Source organism: Podarcis liolepis (genome assembly GCF_965112155.1).
Source record: "Podarcis liolepis genome assembly, chromosome: 1".
NCBI lineage: Eukaryota > Metazoa > Chordata > Lepidosauria > Squamata > Lacertidae > Podarcis > Podarcis liolepis.
In genome coordinates this window covers 94,804,540-94,830,385 of record NC_139554.1, presented here as the reverse complement: position 1 = coordinate 94,830,385, position 25,846 = coordinate 94,804,540, and the positions used below count along the sequence as shown (strand labels likewise).

At 41.1% G+C, this 25,846-nt stretch overlaps 1 protein-coding gene and 1 long non-coding RNA gene across 4 annotated transcripts in view; one reads left to right on the top strand and one right to left on the bottom strand.

Annotated features, from left to right (window-relative positions):
• The window catches only part of DPP10 (dipeptidyl peptidase like 10), a 559,151-nt gene extending 550,724 nt beyond the window's left edge, over nucleotides 1-8,427 (top strand). For all 3 annotated transcript variants that reach the window (XM_083489332.1, XM_083489331.1, XM_083489333.1), the window contains 5 exons: nucleotides 3,741-3,840; nucleotides 4,066-4,124; nucleotides 4,224-4,296; nucleotides 5,747-5,820; nucleotides 7,342-8,427. In XM_083489332.1, coding sequence (XP_083345458.1) covers nucleotides 3,741-3,840; nucleotides 4,066-4,124; nucleotides 4,224-4,296; nucleotides 5,747-5,820; nucleotides 7,342-7,479 — 444 coding nt within the window. In that variant the 3' untranslated portion in view covers nucleotides 7,480-8,427. The remainder of the gene's footprint in view (nucleotides 1-3,740; nucleotides 3,841-4,065; nucleotides 4,125-4,223; nucleotides 4,297-5,746; nucleotides 5,821-7,341) is intronic.
• The window catches only part of LOC310701367, a 41,307-nt gene continuing 18,426 nt past the window's right edge, over nucleotides 2,966-25,846 (bottom strand). Inside the window, exon 3 of the long non-coding RNA XR_014523027.1 lies at nucleotides 2,966-3,068. This is a non-coding gene — a long non-coding RNA (uncharacterized lncRNA). The remainder of the gene's footprint in view (nucleotides 3,069-25,846) is intronic.

Below are 25,846 nucleotides of genomic sequence, written 5' to 3'. Positions count from 1 at the left end.
AGGTGCTACTGCACAATTTTAAAATTTTTTATTTATTTCGATTGAGTCAGACCAACATGGCTACCTACCTGAATATAGAATCCTGCATTTGAAGTTATCCTGCATTTAATACACATCTTTTTTAAAAAAAACCTTCCTCCCAAAAATGCAAATGTGGCTTGCTATTACTTTCATCATTCCCTTTTTAATACATATTTTACATGCAAACCCATTCACAGCCTATTGTGCTATGAGTAACATCCTTTTTTGTGCCATCTGTTCAAGATATCCTTTGTTAGTCTGTCAGCTGTTGGATGCTATTGCCTCTGGCATTAAATAGAAGAGCCAGACAAATACTTTCACCTTTAGCAAAAAGTTAAATAGATTCTCAACCATCTTTCTTGCTCTGTCTCAAACCGTGTTTAGAACTTAACCACAAAAAGAGTTGTAGTTTTCAGATATCGATGTTTGCTTTTTTTGGATGCAAGAGATGAAGCAACTCTTTTAAGACATCTACTCTTTGTGCCCTTCCTAGTTGTAAAGCTCATTGTGAATGCTGTAACAATTTGTGACCGCAGACACACATACAGTGTACTACAGACTACACACATTCAGTATCAAATAAAGTATCCATCAGTATCAAATAAAGTATCCACCAGTCATTACTTTAGCAGTCCAGGAAAGTTATATCTTCCCCATTTATTGATGACATTTTATTTATATCTTTAATTATGTGGCCATTAACACACAACCTTCAAGTCCAAAAGCAAGGTTCCTGCACTACCACTTCAATCAATGCTTCCCACCCCCTTGTATAACAGAAATAGCCCCCCTCCCTTTGCCATCTCTGGTTGGGCTATTTTATAAGCCCATGGCACATTCCTATAACTTTCATTGGTATGCAGCACTCAGCCAAGCTCTGAGACGAGCAGTGCTTTTTTTCTAGAGTAAAAGGTGCCAGAACACACCTCCCTCAGAAGACCCACCCAGAGCCCAAGAAGGATATATTCAGGCTGGGGATCTCCTCGTGAACCAGAGGCAGCTTCTGTCAGGCTGCCCATTCCTCAACAGAACAGTTTGCCAAAGCCACACACACACCCCTGGCACATGTGAGCCAGAAGCAGGATAGGGAATTTGATGAACTGCTCCGCTGAGATGCAGCCAGCCACACGCCCTTGAGTGGAGCAGTTTAAAGAAGCTGCCTGCCCACACAGTCCATCTGAGGGCCAGAGTGTGATGGCTGCTTCACCAGCAGTATATCACTGGTAAAAACTCTGCCACTCCTGAGTCCCCCAGTGCCCTGGTGGCAGAGGGGCTTAGGAGCAGCGACAGTTTCACTCACGATACACTGCCATGTGAAGCCGCTATCACGCTCTGGCCCTCATACCAGTCCTGGGTGATGTATCAATACATCGTCCAGGCCTATTGCTGAGGTTGCTTAACTGAGGAGCTTAATGAGGTTCCCCCACGCGTCTCTGGCTCACGTGAGCTGGAGCAGGTGGGGGGCTTGCTCAGCTGAGATATGGCTTCCTCACACATCAGCTGGGAGGCCGAAGAGCCTCAGCAAAGCCCCACTGTGCCTCTGCCTCTCCAGAGCCCATAGAGGATATCTCATTTGGGGTCCAGGGAGGGTTCCTCATGAGCCAGAGGTGCAGTGGGGTTTTGCTGACACTGTCAGGTCTCTCCCACTACTTCCAGGGCCGGGGTGAGAGGTGTCAGAATGTTGTTCTAGCTGGAAAAAAAGGCCTGGATATGTGTACATGGAGATAAATATTTAAATTCCTAAGTGTATTTTATTCATTAAAATGCATTATTAATGTATTTAATGTGAACACTATATCACAAAATTTGGAAAAGTGCAAAATCCAAAAGATAATTATGTTCTGATTTCCACGTTAGTCTGAGAGTGGCAGATCAGATCAATGAAGTAATGGAATGAAGGAATTTCTCCCCAATCTTTTTATTTGTATTTTATAGTTCTAAGTAATTTATTTTACAAATCTTGAACTGTGTGCTTTGCATAAACTTTGTTTATCCTGGGTTATATAAGATTTTATTGTAGTTTTCAATTAAATAAATGATGTTATTCTGAAGTAGACATACACAGAGCACAGTGAAAGTCCATATTGTCAAGGACTGAAAAGATCCTCTGCACATAATAATGATTAATAAATTATTATCTGGGTTTAAAAGGGATGGGTTTCTTCCCACAGAGTAGGGAATGACACAGGCTTTTTGGAGAAACCTGCTGTTGGTTATATAAGTCTTAAATTAGGATTGCTAGACCTTGAACTCTATCTCTTAGAAGTGTGGAATCAATTGGCAAGCATTTTATACGGAAACAAAACAAGCAGGCTTTGTTTTTTTTAAACAAACAAACAGCTATTTAAACACAGTTCATCTTCATCCAACAAAGAACAATTTATAAATTTTGAGTGAGGCAGGTGTTGGCCATCATAAGCTGCTTTGTGGGCATAATGTTCATTGTGGTGCACATCTGACACTGGAGATAATTTGTGAAGAGCAAACCAGTGCTTACTTTTTAGAGCCTTATTGTATGTTCAAAAATATCATTTGCTACAGCATTCCTGCAACTGCCTGAGTTTTGATAAATTGTTTGATTCCCTCTTGCATCATAAACCCCTTGCACAAAAGCATGTGTTGGGGAGAGATATTTCTCCTTATATGCTATTTTTCTAGATATACTCCTCCCTCCTAAAAAAAAAGTAAATAAATCAGATAAATATTTAAACATGAACAGTCTGAGAATCAACCTAAGGTGTTATATGGATTGCCATAGCCACATTCAGTGTGTAGCCAAAAGCCAAAGAATTTCTACACCCACCCACCAAATAGTTCCCCATCACCACTTTGGAAGGCCCATTCCCCTGAAGAAAAGTGGGGAGGGGGTTATATTTGCTTATCATTCACAGGGGAGTGGGGCTCTAAGAACTTTCACATGACATACCCTTTTCTTAATTCTTACCTTAATCTGGGGTGACTGATTTTCTCTTCTACTATTGCTTGAATGCCCATCGTGATATAGCCTCATTCCTTAAGGCATTTGCAGAGGGTGGGGTGGCTCTGATCTGCAAAAGAAAACAACAACAAGGTTCAGCTACCTCATAACCCCCGTGCCTGTTGAGAAGTCTTGGATTCCCTCCTAAATATCTCATAAATATTTAGAGTGTATTTTGACCCTGTCCAGCCCATGAAATGCCAAGGAAAGCTGGGACAAGTGCTGTGTCTCATCATTAACATCCACCCCACACCATTTCCACCAATGAATAAATATATCAAATATTTAAGTACATCACACATCTCCTGTAACATTTGATTCTGGACTCCAAATATTCATAAGTAAATAAGAAAAAAACATGACTTAACCTTTGAATAATAGGGCCAGTCACAGTCAACAATACTGAGTTAGAAGGACCAATAGTCTGGCTGTACAAGACATCTTCCTATGCTCCCCAAGTCACCATACTACTGAGAGGAAGTAGGAGGCTAAGATGCCATTTTTACCACTACATATAAACTTTAAATAATTTCAGGGCACTCTGCTGTAGTGAATATTGGCTCAAAACACCTTTTTAAGACAAAAAATGGCTTAAAACAGGTTTGATTCTCTCTTTAATTGTCAATTTATAATTCACAGAAGATCAGAAGGCCATAGAAATAGATGTAAATGCATAACAAAAAACCCAGTTTCATTAAGGCAATAATGGGCACATTTTAACTCACATTAGGTTGTTTTGTAGGGCTATGGAGGATACATTGCATCAATGATTCTCAAGTCCAATGAAAGGCTTTTCAAGTGTGGAGCAGTGATTGCACCAATTACAGACATGAGATTGTATGGTGAGTATTTTGTACTATTCAGTTTGTCTACTAGGCAGGTACCCAATTTTCCCTCTCTGATGGATTAAAAAATAGCAAATCTTTTACACTGGAAGGGACTGTACCCATTCTGCACCCATGAAGCTTGGGTTTAGTTACATGTGATTAGGTCCCTAAATGTTAACTCATTTAATCTGGAAACAATTTAACAGAAACAAATAAAAAAGAATCCTGTTTCCCCTACAGCATCAGCTTTTTCAGAAAGATACCTTGGCCTTCCATCTAAAGAAGAAAATGCTTATCAGGTAAGCAAGTTGTACTTTAGATATTTATGGTGTTGCAGGGGCGCTTGAAATGCAAATCACTCGTAGAGGTGTACATGTGTGTGTGTTTCTTTCCTAAAGGCATCCAGCGTGCTACACAATATTCACGGCTTTAAAGAAGAAAAGTTGTTAATTGTCCACGGGACAGCTGATAGTAAGTAGACACACAAATAGTTCCATTTACAGTTGTAGCTAGTGGCGCAGCTAAGTTCAGTGAAAGAGAGGCGTGTGTGTGTGTTCTTTTGATAATACTGAGCTTTGTCTGCCCCCAGAGAGCCTGTTGTCAGAGTCAATTGACAGTTTTACATCTGAACAGATGACATTTCTCGTAACTGAATATTTGTAACTCTTAGCAGCTGTAGGTACCAATTTGTTTAAATCATATAAAACACCCATGTCATTGGTAGATGGCAACATATATTAATAAATGACAGCATCAATATTTAATCAGCTTTCAAATTATTATTGATTCCACCATTGGCAAAATATAAATGTTGCGGGGGTGGGGGGACTTATAGCATACAATAGATTGTAGTGGATTAATTTCTACAGTGCATTTACAGTGTACTTCCCTTCACTGCTAAAAAATGCATGATTTCTTATATTTATATGGTCAAATGCAGGCTTAACTAGTATGGGAATAATATTTCCAAAGGAGTGGGTTTTCCAACACTGTTTCATGATGTTGGAACACCTTGTCCCAGTTCAATGGATGGGTACAACCATTCTCCCTCATTGGACAACTAAAAAGGCTGATCATTCAAACAGTCCAGCTGAAGACCCAGAACCACTACCTGCATTGTGAAGGCAAAACTAAAATTGAGTGGAGGCAGGATGAAATATATTTTCCTGGAAAAATCAGCTAATTCTAAGAGGTTCAGTTTCACTTAGGAATGGTGAATCAGAATCTAATTTGCCTTTCTTAAACCAATACACAAATAAAAACAAACTATCCTTAAATGTCCATACTACTGTGAATTTTGTGATGCAGTTCACCTATCAATGTGTCTAAAAATGCAGATATTACCCAAACATATTAATAGGTATATCCTATATATAATACATATAAAGGAGTCAAGGCCCATAAAATACATGAATGAATGAATGAATGAATACAACTGAATAAAAATACTTAAATGCAATATAATATTGTGTATATAATATTATACATATAGTATGAAAAATCAGACAAACCAGTAAAAAAGTTATTCACTTTTTAGATCAAAGAGTGAAATAGGAAAAATCAAGCCTGGCACTGAGATGTTTCAGAGAATTCTATCCCTAACTACTATGCTATAGCTGTTCTGTTATGAAGAAAGAAGATATTTCTTGAAGTGCTAGGAAAGAATATTCAGCAGAATTACCCACTGTATTTGTGTGTAGGGCACTCACACACAACAGCAACAGAGAAGATGTACTTGTGGCCTCACTGATAGATCCCCGTCATTACAGTGTCCCTGACCTTCATGTGTTAAGTGCAGGAATATAATAAGGTCCTTTGTATGAGCATATTAGATTGAAGCCTGAACAGGATGGCAGCTAATCTGTAAGATCTGGTTGACATTAATAATGCTTTTTTGCTAACACATGTTATTGTCCCACAGCTAAAGTTCATTTCCAGCATTCAGCAGAATTAATTAAACATCTAATAAAAGCTGGAGTGAATTATACTATGCAGGTATGTAATGGTCAGACATCTCAATAGTGCATCCTTCAGTATGTTTTAATTATGACCAGTCTTAGAATTTTTATTATTCTTTTCCTTGCAAGTATACAATATATAAGAAAATAGCACCATGTTTGTCTAGACTATGTATAGTTGAATAACTTCAAAAAATGAATCTATGCACAAATAAAATAAAAAATAGGGAGTTGGATCCAGACTGATTTCTGCACAGAGGACTCTGCACTGCAGGAAGATGGCTTTAGTGGTATCAGAGCTTGAGCATCTTGGCCTCTTTGATGCTCTTTTAAGTATTTAGAAACACAATACTATTTTTATAGTGACATTGAAAGATAAGCTCTGACCTCTTATTGATCAAAGCTAATGACTTAATCATACTTCTATGTGCTGTTCATAAGTGCATTATTCCTATCTGTTATAAGGTTAACTTGGAAATTAAAACTCTGCTTTTGCTGGTTAGAAAGGATGAAATGCTCGAAATATTTTGGAACAATATATTTGGAGACACCAGTTAACATGTGTGACTGGTTGTTTAAGTAAAATATGTTCGTTAAACCTTTTAATTATGAAATGAGGTTTGGCAACTGTACAATAATAGTTGCTTTCATTTCCTATCAGCTGTCAGTTAAGTAAAACCGCAGCATCATTATCAATACCCATGTTTATGTCCAAATATTACCAGTAGCAGCAATATACAATCCCACCCACTATTTGGGCTCCATGTCATTAATATTGCTAGTACAGTAGTACCTTGTTGTGAGTCCGCCCCATTTAGCGTCCTTTCTGGGTTACTTCGAGGTTTGCTGCTCACGCACGTGCAGAAGCACTAAATAGCGCTTTGCGCATGTGCAGAAGTGCAAAACCGCTCACGTGTGTACGGAAAACAGCACTTTGTGGAGCATCCAGGGCTCCGGAATGGATCCTGGACTCTAAACAAGGTACAGTGGTACCTCGGGTTAAGAACTTAATTCGTTCTGGAATTCTGTTCTTAACCTGAAGCACCACCTTAGCTAATGGGGCCTCCTGCTGCCGCCGCACAATTTCTGTTCTCATCCTGAAGCAAAGTTCTTAACCCAAGGTACTATTTCTGGGTTAGCGGAGTCTGTAACCTGATGCATTTGTAACCCGAGGTACCACTGTACAATAAACCTTTGGATTAGTTTTGAAGTCATACTAGATCCACATTTTTACCAGGTTGTATATCAGGCTGATACAATAATTGATAGAAATTAAATATCTATTCCCCCTAAACCATTTTGAAAATCCAAATCAGAAAGGCCATTTTAAATAAATATATGTAAATACTTTTATTGCTAAAGCTTTCAGTGTAGGCGATGAAATGCTGATTTAAAATATCAGGAAAATGAATTTTAGTTTGAATTTTATGAGCTTTCAATGAAGCCATAACATTGCCTAATGCCTAATTCTGTGTTGATGCAAAAGCATTTAAAACAAATCAGAGACCCCTATCATTTGGTTTTTAAAGCCTATTTATTTTTACATTTCCTCACCCAGATCTACCCAGATGAAGGTCATTACATCACAGCAGAGAAGAGTAAATATCACCTTTATAGCACAATTCTCAGCTTCTTTAGTGCTTGTTTAAAGGAGGAAGCGCCAATTTTATCACAGGAACCAGAGGAAGATGAATAAGGAAGCTATTTGTACAGAACTGAGGAGATTTTCAGTGAGGCTCACTGAAACCATAAATAAAAGTGACTGTGAGAGAACAGATTCTACAGAAGCCCAAGGGCAGCTAAAGGATATACCAGTGGAGCAGCACATTTGGTGACAATGAGCTAACAAACTGGGATTTGAATACAAAAGTCCAAATGTATTACCAAGGGACAAAACGTATACCTTTGTGGAAGGCCAATGGTCAGATGCAGTTTCCTGGAAGAAATTAATTTTGCATAAGAGTAGGGTTAGTGCATGTTGATTCTGTTAAGATTCACTGTTTGTTCTGTACGTAGTTGCTCTGTTTTTATTTAAAATGCACATGATTTCTCAATTTCAGCATAATGCACACCTGACATAAATATTGATATTTGCACAGGAGAGCTGCAGCCTAACCAACTATTGCAACTTTTCAATTAGTGCAATTTTTTCACTGTCAAGCTTCAAAATATTGAGAAAATATCCTTTTGTTTCAATTTACATTGGGAAACAATATCAGATTAAGTCTGATAAATAAACATATTAGTTTGTTTCCCTTCCCTGTAAAAGTTTTTCAAGCATTCACTATTTTACTGTACCAACTATAATTCAATAAGCAGAAATTTGGTAGTATACGCTTGGACTTTATGTATATACACAAAACTCCTTCCACAGAAAATGTCTGTGTGCTTGAACAATTTTTTCAAGCCATGATTACAGCTATGTTTAAACCAGTATCAACAACTAAAATAGTTTCCCTGGTTAAAAGTTGTATCTTTTCATTTACTAAGAAATATTTGGGTTGTGTTTTTTCGTATTGTTTACAGTAGTCAATAGTTTGCTGGTTACACTCTAATTTTAGAATATGCTACTTTGTCACATGTAAATTAGATACATGAATATTAAATTATAGTTTCAGATAAAGAGATTTTATTAACAATGTAAGCCATTTGAGTACTACTTTGATGAATCATTTGTGAAGCTGGTTCTTGCAGGTGGGCTGAGATTCCATTCTGAACTTCAACGCCAACTTGTGGTAGCACATCACAGAACAGTCTGTCAGTTTTTATTTGGTGTGTCACAGCTGCCCAGGCTGTTACATGAAGATTTAAATTCAGCCTGGGAAATGATTTGTTTTATTTCTAAAGGAGCCTTCTGATGAATGATTTTTAAAATTTTAATTTTATTCAGGTGAAGTCCCTGAAATGCATCAAATGTATTGTCAAGGTGAATTACAGCCCTACCAACCACACTATGAAATAAACAACCCACTCAACTTTGGCCATCAGAATATTAACTTCTACGATTGAAGTTCTGTATTCTCTTAATTTTAGATATACATTCTAAGAAATTTCATCCAAAGAAATTTGCCAATTTGCACAAGGTAATTTGCTTGCACAGCTAAACTTTTGTCTGCCCCTCATGTGAACACTGAAAAGTTGGCCGGGAAAACCCAGCAGAGACTGGGGGACACATGGCTAGGGAGAGGGAGAGGGAGGGAAACTTCCATTGGGCAGGCAGAGGCAACTTGTGCTAACGGGGCAAGTTGGTTAGGTCCAAGCCAAATCATTTTTTGTTGTCCCTAGGAGTTTTGATCCTGAGTATTTCACTTTCGTTTTTAAAACCACTCTCTATGCACTGGGGGTTGTGTTCCTTGTGGAAGCAGGTTACAAGTGCCATAGCATTGTTTCAACACTCAAGATGCTCTAGCTATATCTTACTGTGCATCAAAAGAAAGCCCACCTTTTAAGTTGTAAAGAAACAAAATTGTAGAGTTTCTTGAGGTAGCAGAGTTGCCTGAAATAATTTCTAGCGCTTTCTCCTCCTGGGGCAAAAATGGCCAACGTGGTATCCATTTCTCCACTCCCAATAAGGTGGTAAAAATGGGCCAGCCTGGCTCATCTTTATTAGATGAGCATCTCTTTGACATGCATTATTGTTGTACCAAACACCCTGCATATGAAACCCTCAAAGTGTTAGAAGTTACAACTTCTTGTGGTATACTACTCTAATGCGCTCTTCAAGCTGGTCACAGAGCTGTCTCTTCAGGTCCATATTCTGCTGTTCATGGCATCAAAGAATGGCAAGAACATTCAACCAATGACAAGAGAAATGTGGTAGATTAATACACGGAAACTAGTCCTACAGCCCTATCCTTTAATTCATTGGGATGATGAGCAAACACAAATTTATCTCCTTTTTTTCTTCACACAATACATTTACAAGACTGCACTTAAATGCATTAGCTGAATGGCCTTGATAGCTTTTACCACAATGTTGTGCATTTTGTTTTCTTTTAAATATATATATATATCCTACTTTCCTTCTTAGAAAAGGAGCTGCTCAAGGCAGCTAACAAACAGCAATAATCCTGCAGCACTCAGATTCAATTCCTTAAGTGTGTCTAGTAATCCACTATATGTGGGGAAATACTTACCGGTACTTGAAAATATCCCACTTTAAAATTTTATTTGTGTCAAAACATTTTACTACCTGACATAAGGGTCATATTTTAGAAATCTGATCTATAGACACAATATTTTAAATAGCTACAATTACTAGATAAGGGATAGTTTGCAAATCAGGTATGCAAATCAGGTATGCCAATATGCATAAATAATCAGCAGATGTCACAGTTTACAGGCTTTCTTCATTAGTATTGTCTCCTGTTTTGAGTACCTTGCAGCATTCACATTACTTTTTTTGTACCTTAGTCCTGTGCAACTTTGAACTACCAAATCAAATATGGCCTGCTAGCCATAGGTTAGTACCTTGATAATAGTTGCATCTTTGCTTCTTGCCTGGGATGCCAGGGCCCATCATATGAGTTTGGTTTCTAGGCTCATATGATGTACAAGAGTGCGATAATTTCCCCAAGATGCTCCCTAACTCATTTACAGCTTAGATCTGGGAGGTTTCATTGTAGCTCCATGCCCTCAAATCATGAGTTTTACTAGCAATGGAGCAAATACTCCATTAATGTCTTAGGAAGAATAGGCAACAACAAAATAGAAGGGGGGGGGGAATGAAAATAGGATGGAAGATGGTTTTTGAAAAGGTGTTCCAACAAAAAACAATTGTTGGTTTGTATTGGCATCCTAGTTCCATTGCTCAAAACTAAACAGGCCTGAAGAACGTTTAACATGCTAAGCTGAGTGCACCATGCCAGCTATGTGGAGCAGCCTATTGGGAGGGTGATTCTAGTTTTTTTACTGCCTCCCCCCCCCAAAAAAAAGAGGGGAGGGAGGCCTTATCAAGTACCTGGCAGATCACTGTAGATGGCTGGAGAGCTACATTGGGTTTTCTCTCTTGTATATGGTTTTGCTAGGGCACCACTCAATAGGAACAGCCATTGATGCCTTCCAAATAGTTAGTTACACAAATAGCTTTAGGTTTGAGAGTTTGCTATCGGAGCCAGAGCCGCTAAGATGAAAAGGGAAAAAAAGCAGGCAGCACAAGATAATTACATACACATTCATCTGGACCTCGACCATAATTTGAAGGTGCAAACAATATAGATACTATCAAGTAAGCAGTGCTGCTATGTATCTATAACACCATTAGGCTTTTCCTATTGATCCAGAGCCTAGTGGAAACCACTGATGAATTCAATTCAGAATGCAAAAGGTTAGGCTATAATATTTGCAAAGGCATGTTATCAATCTTGTCACTGAGGCTACCAGTGGTGGTGAACCTGTCTTATCATGAAGCATGTTCTCTTAGTGAGCTAATTATCCCCACTGTTGACATATTTGCTTATTTATACAATAATTTATCTGCACACCACTGTAACATCTGGATATATTTGCATAAATTAAAACAATATATTAATCATTCTGCAAAGAAGGGGGATGAAGCTATATCCAATTTCTTCTTTTCTCATCTGGGCTGCTCCAATTGTAGGAAGCTGCCTTATACAAAGTAAAAATATTGGCCAGTCTGGCTAAGCATTGTGTGCCCTAGGGCTGTGTATAGCTCCATACCACGGCCGCAGTGCACCCCAAAACCAGTCCTGGGCAAACCTGTGGACCACGAGTCCTGTTACGGATCCAGTCCCAAAGTCTATTTAGGGTCTAAATAAATACAGCTGGGAGGGTGAAAAGGAAGGGAGAAGGAGGAAGGAAATGTTGCTCTTAATTTTCCCCTTTCCCAACTGAGAGCAGTGGGGTAAATTCTGTGGGTCCTCCTTTGCAGGTGGCTTCTCTAGCAGGGTTGGTGCCTCTGCAGAAGAGCTGCTCACCAGACACCTCAATTCTGCTTGGCACATATTGCTCCTTTGCAAGCAATTTCTCTTTAGGGAAGCCATTTGTAATGGAGCATTCTGCACCATGCTGGGCAAGAAAGTCAGGTGGTGGGCTCCTACTTTTTCTGGGTGATCAGGGTATTTTCAGAGGTCCCCCCCTCACCCAATGCCTGTCTTTCCTTCATGCCTGATGCCCCACTCATTGACAGCCGTGGATCATTCTGGGCAAGCCATCCAACCCGACTTGTAGCGAGCCATGGCTGCCTGTACCTGACTTGTCCTGCACCTGACTCCCTCAAAAGGTGCTTGATTTGGCTTGGGTCTCAGCTGAATCCAGGGCATAGCCCTAGTTTATACTGACTGAAAGCAGCTCTTTAGTACCCCGGACCAAGTTCTTTCTCAGTCTTACCTATAATTGCTAGGGATTGAATCTTGGGGCTTCTGTATGCTAACCACATCCCCTGAAATTGAGCTACAGCCCCTCTGCTCATAAAAAGTAACCTTAGCTGTTCGTATCTGAGCAAAATGTTTCAAGCCACTGTGACAGGTAAGTGATGTTTGTGAAATCAAGAGCAACTGGCCAAGGAGCGGAAAGTGTATAGATCACAAACTTATTTTAGCACAACCTCTCTACAATAATTACAACTTTGATAGATCCTTCTCCTCCTGCATATAAATTTAGTTTTTGAAGATAATGCTTAAATTTGATTGTGTTTTAACTATTTTGGAGTTTAGCCACTATCTTTAAACCATTGCAAGTAATGCAATATAGTCAAAACTGCTATTTCCGACTCCCTGTATTGGCTATTCTATACACAATATGAAGGGTCCTTTCAAAGACTACAATTCCAAAACCAAATGCTGACTTGTCCAGTCCTAAATCTTGCCATACCGGCAATTAAGATACAATTCACAAATTAACCTTCATTGCTGCAATCACTGCAGCTCCAAATCTACACTCCAAATCATCTACACTACACTGCAAATCATGGTTTCATCACAGCTTCTATGCCACCTTAAATACAAGGGGGTTGTCCACCAACTTTTACTTAGAGCAGTGTCATCGAAATTAATTAACATGACTAAATTGGGCTCATTAAGTGTACTCTCAGTAATGAGTAGGGGACTACAACCACTATCATTTCAAGAGAAGCATTTCCCAAGTTTAGATGAATCGCTAAGTGATAAAATGCCACATGGGTACATGGGTGTGTGAATTTACATATATTTTGATAAATAATATATCCATACTTATGTATACTAATACATTGTAGCCTGTGTATATATAAACTCAAACTATTCAGGGATATGCCTAAAATGTGGTGTGTTAGAAAGAGTTAAATTTAAATAGGTGGGATTTGACTAATGAAAGGACTTCTACTCTACTCTACTCCCATGAAAGGACTTCTACTTGCACAACAGGCTTCTCCCCTCTTTCCCCCCCTTGCCCCATGAAATCAGAAGAAGCCCAGGAACTGTGCCTGGGGGGAGGAGAGGGTGGAATCATTGCATCTGACAAGCCACTGAGCCTAGGGCTTGCCAATCAGAAGGCTGGTGGTTCGAATCCCCGCAACAGGGTGAGCTCCCGTTGCTTGGTCCCAGCTCCTGTCAACCTAGCAGTTCGAAAGAACATCAAAGTGCATGTAGATAAACAGGTACCACTCTGGCGGGAAGGTAAACAGTGTTTCCGTGCGCTGCTCTGGTTTTGCCAGAAGCGGCTTAGTCATGCTGGCCACATGACCCAGAAAAACTCTGCAGACAAACGCCGGCTCCCTTGGCTAGTAAAGCGAGATGAGCGCCGCAACCTCAGAGTCGTCTGCAACTGGACTTAACTGTCAGGGGTCATTTACCTTTACCTTTTTAATGGAATGGCTAAGAAAGCATGACACTAAATTCCTCCCAGGGTTTTATCTTTTCACCATCAGTATTTGGCAAGGTTGTGCCTTAGCAAGAATTCAGGAAGGACACTCAACAGAACTGGAGCCGTAGCAGAGAAATCCTGCTCTGTTCTATTATGAATGTGTCATTTGAGGATGATGGCACCCAGTTTGTCTAATCAAAATTGTGCTGAATTTTTATTGTTAATGCATGTCTTAGATCCGGGTGTCACATTTGAAATTCAGAATTGTTAGCATTATAGGTATCTCTTGGTTCTGGATCCTGAGTTTATAATATAATATGCAGTTTACAGATATTGAAAACTTAATTGTCCTTGGGTAGAATAATCTCATGACCCTCTTGTGCCCAAAGCTTTTGCAGCTACTTAGGGAATTAAGGGGCCTGGCAAGTAGCTTCAGCATGCAGATACACACAGCTCCAATACTAAGGGAGGAGAGCTGATTTAGCTGAACACACATGGGCATCATTAAAGGTGAAGTTCAGAGGCTTGCCTTCAGGGCTGGCATGGCTAGGGAGCACCTTTGGTGCCAACCTGTAACACCTGCCTGGCATTGTGGCGCCCCAGGAGTGGGTGCAGCAGGATGGAATCCCTAGCTGTAAGGTAGGCTAGAAGAAAAGCTGCCCTTCAGTGTTGGCAGAGCTGGCTCATGCACCATAGACCTTTGTTTCCCTATACAGATCCATTTGAGGTTAAATAAATAAATGTGACCCCGTGCACCTAATCTTTCTGTCTTGCCTATTTATTTTCTTGTGTGGTTGCAAAACAAGTTATTCTGTTGGAACAAGATTGCAGCTGTCCATCAATATAATAAATAAAAATCCTAATGGATTTTTTCCTGCAGTAGATGACTGCAGAAATTGGCAGATGAGCACACAGCTAGGAAACTGAAGAAGCATCTAGCAGTCATATATCAGCTTTGTGTGATGCACTTAGAATGCTGCTCCTGCTCCATCTTTGTCCCAATTAAGCGGCCACCTTAACAAAATGAAGTTTGTTTGCACATTATCATGCATGACCACCCAATGTAGCTGCAGCTGAAACAGTTCAGCAGAAAAAAATTAGGCAATGCTCTCTTTATTGTAGCATTAAATTGATTAACTTGTCATTGAACATAGTTTTAAAATGCATCAAATTGTTTCCAAATAAAATATGCAGCCGGACATTCCCATTTGCCAAGTGGGGAGTAAAAGCTGCAAGCTATTTGTGACATTTAACAGTCGCATTAACATCCCTAATTGTAAATGACAGGGCAATTAAGCTTGAAAAATATCCTAACAAAGTGCCTTGGGCAATTACGAGTCTTCCATCTGATATGTGAAAGACTACATTCTATTCAACATGGAAGCAAAGGTTTCCAATATGGTTTCCAATGGATTGATGGTTCATTTTCCGTGCCTTTTCTAAGCAGTTGTGTCTAAAAAACACTTTATCTAGTTATTTCATATTGCTGTTTGAAGAGGGTGAGGAAACTCATGTAGGTTCGCCACACACATATATATGTCACATATATATAATGCAAAGGCACACCACTTGTGAGAAACCTACCCTGCCCAGAAACCTCAGTTTGTATGTGTGAACTTTTTGAAGTTTTATGACTAGCAGCAGCAGTGTAGTTCCACTATACCAAGCATAGTCAAACTCGGCCCTCCAGATGTTTTGGGACTACTCCCATCATCCCTAGCTAACAGGACCAGTGGTCAGGGGTGATGGGAATTGTAGTCTCAAAACATCTGGAGGGCCGAGTTTGCCTATGCCTGTACTACACAGTGCAGACACAGCAGAAGAGCCCAATTGCTGTTGCCACTGGCCCATTAGTCCAATGCCAACCACCTTGCCCCTTGTGCCTTTCAATAAGCAACAGCAACTCCACTGATCTGAGGCCAAGCATTGCAACACCCCTACTGCCCACTACTGTGCTCAGCTTATCCTTTAAGAAAGATGCTTATAGACGGGCAGCTTTGTCTACAAAATGTGTTCAGCACTAACGTTAGCAAACTTGCGGGCCATGCCTTTAAACATCCATCAGGGCTGTACCTAGCAGTGGATGTGGTGCTCTGGCTGTTAGCAAACCGACCAATGGAAAGAAGAGAGATTTGCAAATCACCCAATTTCTTCTGAAAAAATGAGAAACAGATTAGATCAAGGGTAGGCAACCTGCAGCCCTCCAGATATTGCGAGTCCACATCTCATTCCTAGCCATTGGCCCTGCTGACTGGAGATGGAGGGAGCTGGGGTCCCAAGAACATCTGGAGGGACACTGGTTCCCAACCCCAGGGATATATGATTCTGAGATGCGTCAAAATTGCAATGTTGTAATGCACCCTGGAACAAATAACCTTAACCTTTCTGACATAAAGCCTTTGTAAAGATGCCAAGGGCAAAGAATGGGTAGAGCAAGGGATGAACAGAATTATGCTTCATTCTAACCCCCTCCTCCTTTTGATACTGCATGTAGAACTAGGTGGAACTTACACCACCCAAAATGCAGGTGTAATTCACCTCAAAGGAATCAATGGAAGCAGAGAAAGCAAACATTTGCACTGCCCTCACACAGAGACCTAATGCTGGCCAAAAGCAGGTAGGAATAAGCTTAATTTATCTCTTCCTCACCTGTCGGGCATATCTGCTCACTCAGGATTTCTCTGTTCAGTTGGATTGCTTCTTTTCAGTTGGAAAGGAGAGCCACATACATTGAACTTAACCGCAAAAAAAGTTATTGGGGCATCTGTTTGTGCATTATGGTTGATTTCTAAAGGCTTCCAAAATTATTTATTTATTTAATATATTATTATTATTATTATTATTATTATTATTATTATTATTATTATTATTATTGGAAGTTATAGCAAGAGACAACTAATTTACTTGATGGCCGAAATGTCATCTACATTGTGTTTAAGGACAGGGGTTATCCCAGCTAATTTTCTTGGTGCATTTACGTGAATGAAACAACATTTGCAATAGAAAATCATTTTAAAATGCTTACACCATGAAATTACAAAGAACTGCAGGAGTCTGTAAGTAATGAAAACTTCAGTAACAGAATTAAGTATAGTGACTGTAAAATAACAGCAGAAAAACAGTATGTCAAATAGTGCAGGAGGGATTAAATCAGAGGGTTAGAACAAGTCGCTTAGCTTGGCTGTAACTGTTATCGAAAGAACCCGTACCAAGAAAGGTGAGTTGTTTTGGCCCTAGAGAGGAATTTCTGTTCAGAAAACTATTCACAGCTACCAGTGGCGTAGCGTGGGGGGTGCCAGGGGTGCCGGCCGCACCAGGCGCAACATCTGGGGGGGGCGCGAGTCCAGAGGGAAGGGACAAGTTCCTTCCTCCGCCGGGCTCCCCCGCCGCCACCGCCAGCCGCCGCCGCTGCGGCTGCGCTCCACTCACTGCTCGCAGGAGGAGCAGCCGCTGCAGCAGCGCCGACGCCGCCACCGACGCCGGGCACGGGCAGCCGCCGCACCTCGCCGATGCCGCCATCCCCTCGGCCCAGCCACAGGCGGCAGCTGCTTCTGCCGACTGGGAGGGAGGAGAGCTCCGAGGGGCCTCGCCGCGCCCTGCGCTCCCCAAAACCCTCCGAGAGGAAGCCGGCGGGCGGGCGAGGGTCTCCCGGCAGAAGGGGGCGCCGCTGGCTCCGGCTCTCAGTGCAAGTCTCAGCCGCGGGGGGGGGGGGGCGAGGACGGAGCACGGCTAGAAGCCCCCGGACCCGGCCAAGCCCGGATCTGGAGCTCCACCTACAGCCCAAGGAGAGGAGGGGGCGGGGAGGCGCCCGAGGGGAGGGGGCTTCGGCTGCCTCGGCCCGCGGGGGCTCCGCAAATAATAAATTTAATAAATTCCTGCTGAGCCTTTTGGGGGGGTCCTTGGCTCCTTCGCTTGCCCCCAGCCCTAGTGGCGTAGCGTGGGGGGTGCAGGGGGGCCAGGCGCAACATCTGGGGGGGCGCTCGCACTCGAGTGCTAAAATCCACGGGTTAGGGGGCGCAAATCCACGGGTTAGGGGGCGCAAATTACTTGCCTTGCCCCGGGTGCTGACAACCCACGCTACGCCACTGACAGCTACTTCTTTCTGTTGGTTACACACACACACAAGAATTGCTGGATGCAAAGACCCAGGTTTGGTGCAAGTACTCTTTGGTGAAAACCCCAGAAGAGATTTAAAATCACAAAATAGGCAGCAAAATAAAGCATAGCAATATGGGTCATTTCAAGTTCCTTCCGAAGCTTCTCTGTTCCCTAGCATTTGGTAATTTACTTACAAACTCTTTAGAGGTCAGATTTGTGTGTTTTTCCATACAGCATTCGGGGGGAAATACACAAGCAGTAAAACTTTGCTTACTTACAAAGTGGTTAAAGTTCCTAAATTATTAATATAAGAACTCAATAATGATTGATGAAAGCTGAGCTGGAGCAATCACCTCAAACCTTTTCACATGCTGAGGTTCTCAGGTAGACTGAGGGAGGTTTAATTACCTAGTTCCTCCCAAGATGAGATGGACATAGCTAATCCTGGCAGGACATCTTAGTCTATGTATTAACACCTTCATGAATTATATGAGGTCGGTTATCCCACACTTTCTTCTTCTGGTTACGGATAGGTAGCCGTGTTGGTCTGCCATAGTCAAAATAAAAAATTCCTTCCAGTAGCACCTTAAAGACCAACTAAGTTAGTTCTTGGTATGAGCTTTCGTGTGCATGCACATGTGTATCTGAAGAAGTGTGCATGCACACGAAAGCTCATACCAAGAACTAACTTAGTTGGTCTTTAAGGTGCTACTGGAAGGAATTTTTTATTTCTTCTTCTGGGTTTTGTATGTTTGATAAATTCATACTCTAGAACCAAACTGATTTTTTTAAATAAAAAAATCATTTATTTGGTTCCTGTTGGTGCTCTCTTACTAAGACTGTCATATGAATTTATTTCCTTTATTTTTCCTTGCTAATACATAAGCTTTAACTTTTGATTTCTCCATCCGGAATATAAATGGCAATGAGAAATATATTTTCTTGATCAAATACAGTACCTTTCTTTCCACAGTCTAAAGAAAGTTCCCCCACACTGTGTGAAAAGCAATTAGCTCATCTCTGAATATTAGCAAGTAATCCTCACTAGAAATTGAGAACAATTCTTTATCTAATCTGTCCCAGTAGAATACAAGAGCAACACTGATTAAAGATGTGAATGCAATGTGTCAATTATTTCAAAAATCCCTCTACATCATGTTAGCACCCACAGAAGGGAAACGGTCCCAAAGGAAGAGAGGAGGGACACACAATGACATTCTTACCCTTACAGGGAAAAATATGCTCAGAAAAGCCTTAGCTGTTCAGTTTTACAACTAGACATATATCACTGCATTCACTTAGCTTCTGTTGCCTTGTTGCTGCTTACTGAAAATAATGCCCTTCTAATGTTCATAGAGACCATAAAATAAACATTTATGAAGGTGAGGTTAATAGCGTATGGCAAAGGGTTCTATGCCAAACCCTCCAGGAATGGTTCCCATTCTAATGGTGATTGTTTTAGAAAAACCCTTGTGACTTTCTCCACCTCATCTACTTTCTATCTGGGTCTTTTGTATTCAAAGCCATATGGCTGAAAACCTTTCCTGCTTCATTTTTTATTTTCATTTCTTACATAGATTTAGTTTGGCTTCCTCATAGGTTTGCTTGTTTCTGCAATGCTGCCTCATCTCACAGAACAGGAGAGGTTTATCCCGCCTGCCTATAAGGACCATGTGTTTGCAAAGCACAGATCTGTGCATCTCACAGCTAACTGCTACTTACTTAATTTAAATCCCAGAAGTCCAGGGTGGCAAATATGTCAATACTAAGAGAATATAATTATACAGTGGTACCTCAGGTTAAGAACTTAATTCATTCTGGAGGTCCGTTCTTAACCTGAAACTGCTCTTAATCTGAGGTACCACTTTAGCTAATGGGGCCTTCCACCGCTGCCACCATGCGATTTCTGATCTGATCCTGAAGCAAAGTTCTTAACCCAAGGTACTATTTCAGGGTTAGCAGAGTCTGTAATCTGAAGCGTCTGTAACCTGAGGTACCACTGTACCTTCTGAAAAACAAACTTCCGCAAGCAGCAACAAAAACACACACAAATTCAGAATTGCCAGGGATAGGACTTTCAGCTATCCAAAGCAAGAATGCGTTTTCAAATTCTCATAAAAGTTAATAATGAGGGAGACAGACACACTTCATTAGGGAGGGCATTCCAGAAACAAAGAACCACTACTGAGAAGACCCTGGCACACATCACCACCTACTGGGTAACCCCAAGTGGCAGCCCCAACAGCAGGGCCTCCCCTGGGTCTCACTCCTGCCAGCAACCATACTGCAGCATTCTGTACTAGCTACAGCTTCCGGATCAAGTGTGAGTGGTGTCCCATATTGCACTCATTCAACGCATGGCCTGCTGTGGCCAAGCTTTCCCAGTCCATGACTAGTAATAGCTGTCATACCAGCCCAAGCTGGTCAAAAGCACATCTAGCTCCCAGGGACAAAGCTGGACCCAGACGCACCTTGGGACCCCCAACCTATTCTTTTAGTGGGGAAGGGCAGCCAGAATGAATTACTCAGATATGGGAATCACTCACCCACAGTGCCTCCATCTTGCCAGGATTCAAGCTCAGCTTGCTTTTCCTCATCCACCTCACAGCTGCATTAGCTAGTTAACACAGCTGCAGATCTTTATAAGAGGTTACAGGTGGGAGAAGTGCATTTGACTAACAACATAAGCCTCTTCACAGGTGAATTCTATTGAATTCAGTGGGGAAGGGATGTCTCCCAGGTAAGTGAGGATAGGCCTGCAGGCTAAATTCAGTCCTAACTTCCCAAGAGTTGTGAGTCATACTGAATTCAATACTTCTAAAGAGATATGATTTGGATTGTGCTGTAACACCATTACATGCAATGAATTCTTTTTATTATTGCATGCCACATATGACTTTCACAACAAAAGACTTTAAACCATACACACAATTAAATGTGTGCAATGTGATTTCTTGCCAAATTATTACTGTATATACAAATCAAATCAAATCTCTGCATTCTTTGATTTGTGGGTTCCTGTTTTCTTTTATTGTTTTATACAACTGGAATACTCTTTTTGTGTTTAATTTTATTTTCCAGTAAACCCATATTTGGTTTGTTGTCTGATAACTGAAGACATGGCCTTTTGCAGAAGAATAACCTGGAGCCATATTTAAGGAAAGGGAACTGTGTACATTGGGGTCAGATTGCTACTCCCACTCTCATTTAAAACGACCAGATTTTGGCTTAATTTTAACTACAGAGCCATCAATGTTCTTAGGTTAAAGGCTGCATACAGTGATGGCACACACAGCTCAAAGTGTGTTGAACTGCAAATAACATCTTTCTTGATTGAGAATTCTTACCTATTGGGACTGACATATCTAATAATGAGATGGTTGGGCTGCATCCCTGCTATGCAGTGCCATGATGATTCCACATGTCGGCTGGTGGTTTTTCCTCACCACCCCCCTGGTTAGTTACTAGAATAGTGATGGGAGTGCTAATGTACAGCTAGCTTCAGCAGGTGCCTTACTTAAACATTTGGTCTAAAATTTGCTTCATGCATAGCCATGGCCGTCGTTAGGCATTGAAAGTAGAATGTGTGCATGAACACCCACACCCCTTAGACTCTACAGCAAGTTTCTCTTGCAAAGTGGCGTAAGACATAAGATTTGAGGCTGGAACTGGGCACCTGGCAGAATCTGCCGTCTCTAACCTACAGTGGTGAAGTGGTGGACTTGACTTTCAAGGGGAAACCAAGGAGAGGTGATGATATTGGTGGGTGGTGAATATTTTTGTGGGAAACAGTTAGGGCCAGAGGCGCCAGATTGGGAGGGCGATGGTGGAGGTCAACATTGCGTGCATGCGCAGAAGCTTCCCGAGCTTTGGGGAGGAGGGGCCAAATTTTAATACCTTAATACTCTAATTTACTGGGAACATTTAGGGAGCTAGCCTAGTCAACCCTTAATCCACTGGGTGGTGATTCAATTACCTCAAACACTTTCCCTCTGACTTGGTGTCTAGAAATGTGATTTCCAAGAAGCAGGCAAGACAGAGGAGACCCTTTCTGAACCAAAGTAAGACACTTAGGTGCTGAACATTTGGATGACTGTACTGCGAAAGTGTCTACTGTTTTCCTACAAGTGAAGAGGATGGGGACCTCACAAGCAGTCACTTCCTAGGCTCCACCTAAATGACCTAGGCTCTGTCCAGGTTCCGCACCAGGTCTAGCTACCACCAGCTGCCACTAATCCACACTGAAAAGATCACTCCAGCATTTTATTAATTTACTGGACTTTATATTTTTTTGCACACAATATATGCCATCAGTAGGGTGGGGGGCTGACAAAATAGTGTCTATTGTCACAGGTCAACAAATCCTGCTCCTGTCTTGTAATTATCTCTGTGTGCACCATTCCTAAATATAACTAAGGCAAGGTGAGTCTGGAATAACACTTGCTGCATTCTGCTTTCAATATTATTATTGTTATTATTATTAAAATCCCATCAAGAAAAGCTGTGGGTGAATTGAAATGCCTCTGGCAAAAAAACAAAACACAACATTCAACTTACGGTAGGGCTAATGTAATTGAGGCTTCAGGTTCCTGTTGTCTTTGAAATGGTAGCATCGTACCAAAGCGGTTAACTGCATGGCACAGTTCACTAGACTATTGAACACCACAGCTTTGTAAATCAGAAAACAAATTCCAGACTCTGAGATCTCCCTCTGCCACCACATTTTTTGCCACAGAAGGTTTTCTTATTAAGTGCGTATTGGTATGTTTTGACGGATATCAACAAAGTCCACACACCCACACCCACTTTTTAAATAGCACCTGATAATTCAAGATAGAGATAAAATGAATTGAGATTAAAATAACAGAGTCTGGACCTGGAGAGCTGCACAGGAAAACTCAGGCACTATCTATCTTTGAATAGACAAAAGAATCAGCTGCGATTGAAGGTTATGACTTTGCTTTTCATCTTAGAGTGACTCGGGCTCTTTTTTGCTAAAGTGCTTCCCCTCTCTTAGAAGCCATTAATATTCCTGACAAAGATGTCAAATCCTTCAGTGCGCGTGTTTGACATTTCTCATGCCAGTCCAAGCTCACCAAGTGCTTTTTTTCACTTCTGTCATTTCTGGCCACTATCAATGCTGTGTCAAGGTATTGTCACAATGGTTTTTACACAACGGTGACCGTATGCTTTCTATAGGGACACCTGTTTAAAACTGGTGAAATTATCAAGAATTTTAAAGTTTGATTCTATAGCTTTATAAACTGCTGAGATGTTTCCTTGCAATTGAGTGGTGGATAAATAATTTTGAGAAGTTTCTTCTTTTGTATAGTCAGGGAAATGGGCCTTGAACATCCCGCTGTTTTTAGCCTTAGAGCCAGTGTACAGTTTAAAATGATGTGTGTGTGTGTGTGTGTGTGCGTGCGTGTGTGTGTGTGTGTGTGTGTGTGTGTGTGTATATATATATATATATATATATATATATATATATATATATATAAAAAATCAGAGAAGGAAACATTTGTTACCCATTTAGAAACTGTGAAGGATAGTTATTCTAACTCCTCTCCGCTGTTGGACAATATAAATGAAGTGTTCTAATGGGTAACTCATCAAGGTTAATGCATATGATGTGGCGATGCCTCTTGTTTTTCTTGAATTGATGGGATTTAAGTGCCGATGGGAACTTTTTATTATTAAGCTGTGTGCCTGGTGGGTGTCATGGCTGGAAAGGAATAAATCTCCATCCCTGTGTGCTGTGATCCTGATATCTGTCTGTCTTCAGACTAAGTGAAATTTCATCCCTGATACCACTCCATGTAGTGAAAACGCATGCCAAACACACGTGTGGTCATGATCTCACATAACTGCTTCATTGTGTGTTGAAGCCTCGTGTTCTCAAAATATGTGCAGCACATGTACACACACACACTTTCCATGGGGACAGGAATCCTAGCTGACAAGGCTCGCATCCGCAACATACACTTGAAGTGCATTTAAAGTGCACACGTTCCTCCACTGAATCCTGAGAACTGTATTTTCTTAAGGGTGCTGGGAATCATAACTACCATGTATTATCAGGCGTAACGTGCAGTTTAAACTACTTCTGAGTATTGAGGCAAATGCTGCTAAACCTATTAATACATTGTCTGGTATTGGACACCGAAGGGCACCAAAACTATTTCTTAAAACTGGGCAATAGGCAACAAAATGACAAATGAGGTTCAGTGTGAAAGTGTAAAATCATCACTTGTAGAAGTGGTTCGGGGTAGAAGTACTGAAACATGATTCACAGTGGCACAAAAATAAATAAATAAATCCTAAATTCACACATAAACAGATGGGATCTGAACATGCAGTCAGCAACCAAGAAAGAAATCTTAGGGTGGTGATGGATACAGGTAAGTGAAAAGCATTAACTCAGTGTGTGGTGGCAATGGAAAAGATAAATTGCATGCTAGAGATTGAAAACAAGAATACCAGTATCATAATTCTTTGGAATACCACCTAGTGTTCTGGTCAACCCATCTCAGAAGGATGTTGTGGTGCTTGACACACACTCCCAGGATTCATCTGAGAGCATTTTAAAATACTACTTTTAAATGTGCCTGGGAAATGCACCCTTTTTAATGAAGACCTCCTAACTTTTTTTTTTAATTGATGTTGTGTGTTAACTGTTTTATTTGGGTGATAAGTATTTATATTTTGGTTTAAACATCTTATGTAAACTGCTTAGGTATTATGTACATCAAGTCACATAAAATAGTATTAATAAATAAATAACTACCCCCAGGGTAGTGGTGGAAAACACACAGTGGGGCAGCTTTGGATCTATGAGACAAAAGGCCTAGGACACCTTATGGCAACCTGAAGCCATATGGGGAAGGGCCATAGCTCAGTGGCAGAGCACATGTAAAAGGTTCCAGGTTCCATCACGGTGCCTCTGGGAAAGGCTCTTGTCTGACACTGTGAAGGACCAATGGTCTGACTTGGGACAAGGCAGCTTCCTATTGTTGCTGACCACCCAAATCCCTGCCAAGCCACGCTGAGGCTGTCATAGTTTTAATAAATGTGATTTAGTCACATATTTACACCTAAGTTTAGATGAAGGGAGTTCAGATCTTACAGCATGGTTATCTTAAGAGAGGATTGTTGCCCCCAGCAGTGCAGAACTGGAGTCCAAAGTATCTCTCCCAGTCTGCCTTCAGCCAGCCTGCCCAAGATGGATCTCTGTCTTTTTTCTCGTATTCCAAGCCTTGCGTCAAAGGCCCCAACATCTTCCAGTGACATCACACCCAGTTCCTCTGGCAACCTTCCAACCCCTCAGTCTCTGTTCACACCTCTGGGCAGGGGGGAAGCACAGTTCTCTTGCACTGCCAATAGCCCTAATGGCCTTGTATTGTTTCTTAATGGCCCTAGCTTGGCCAGGTTGGTTTTGCATAGGCTAGCTCAGGAATTCCTCTGCAGCTGGTATTGCCCCATTCATATCCCAAATAACCAAAATCCTACCATTTATCAATTTCTAGGGTTTAGGGGAGTTTTCCCCTAACCCCATGTTTATATATTTCTAACCTTACCCCCACTGGAACCAATGGGGAAGGTTTTTTTTGTTTTTGTTTTTTAAAGATAACCATGCGTAAGAAGATGGTTAAGTCCACAACATAGGAGTGTGTGTGCATGTGTGCGCACACATGCACACACCCTCCCGTACATCCTATTTGACTACCTAATCCATTTGCAAGAGCTCTGGCAAACATCTGCTTTCATACACCACACAGGCTTTTAACAACTGGATTTAATATCATTACTTAATCAAACAAGCAACTCATGAAATCAGGTCTTTCCTTCCATCCTCCCCAGTTCATTTAGATGTTGCTGAAACTTAAGCTACTGGACTGAGAAAATGAATGCATGACCCGAAATCCCAGTAAATCTACTCTCAGTGGCTTCAGTGAGACCACTTTGCATGAGGAATTGTAGGAATATGTCACTTCCCACGAATGCCCGTCAAAGCATCATTCCCTTGTACCATACTTGCTTGCTTCTCCCCATTTTTTTAAGTGCAAAAGCTCACTTACTTAAGGGATTAGTATGCCTTTGAAGGACTTTCTTTCACACAGAGGGATCAGGGGAAGATGAAACAGGTAGACTTTTAAAAGACG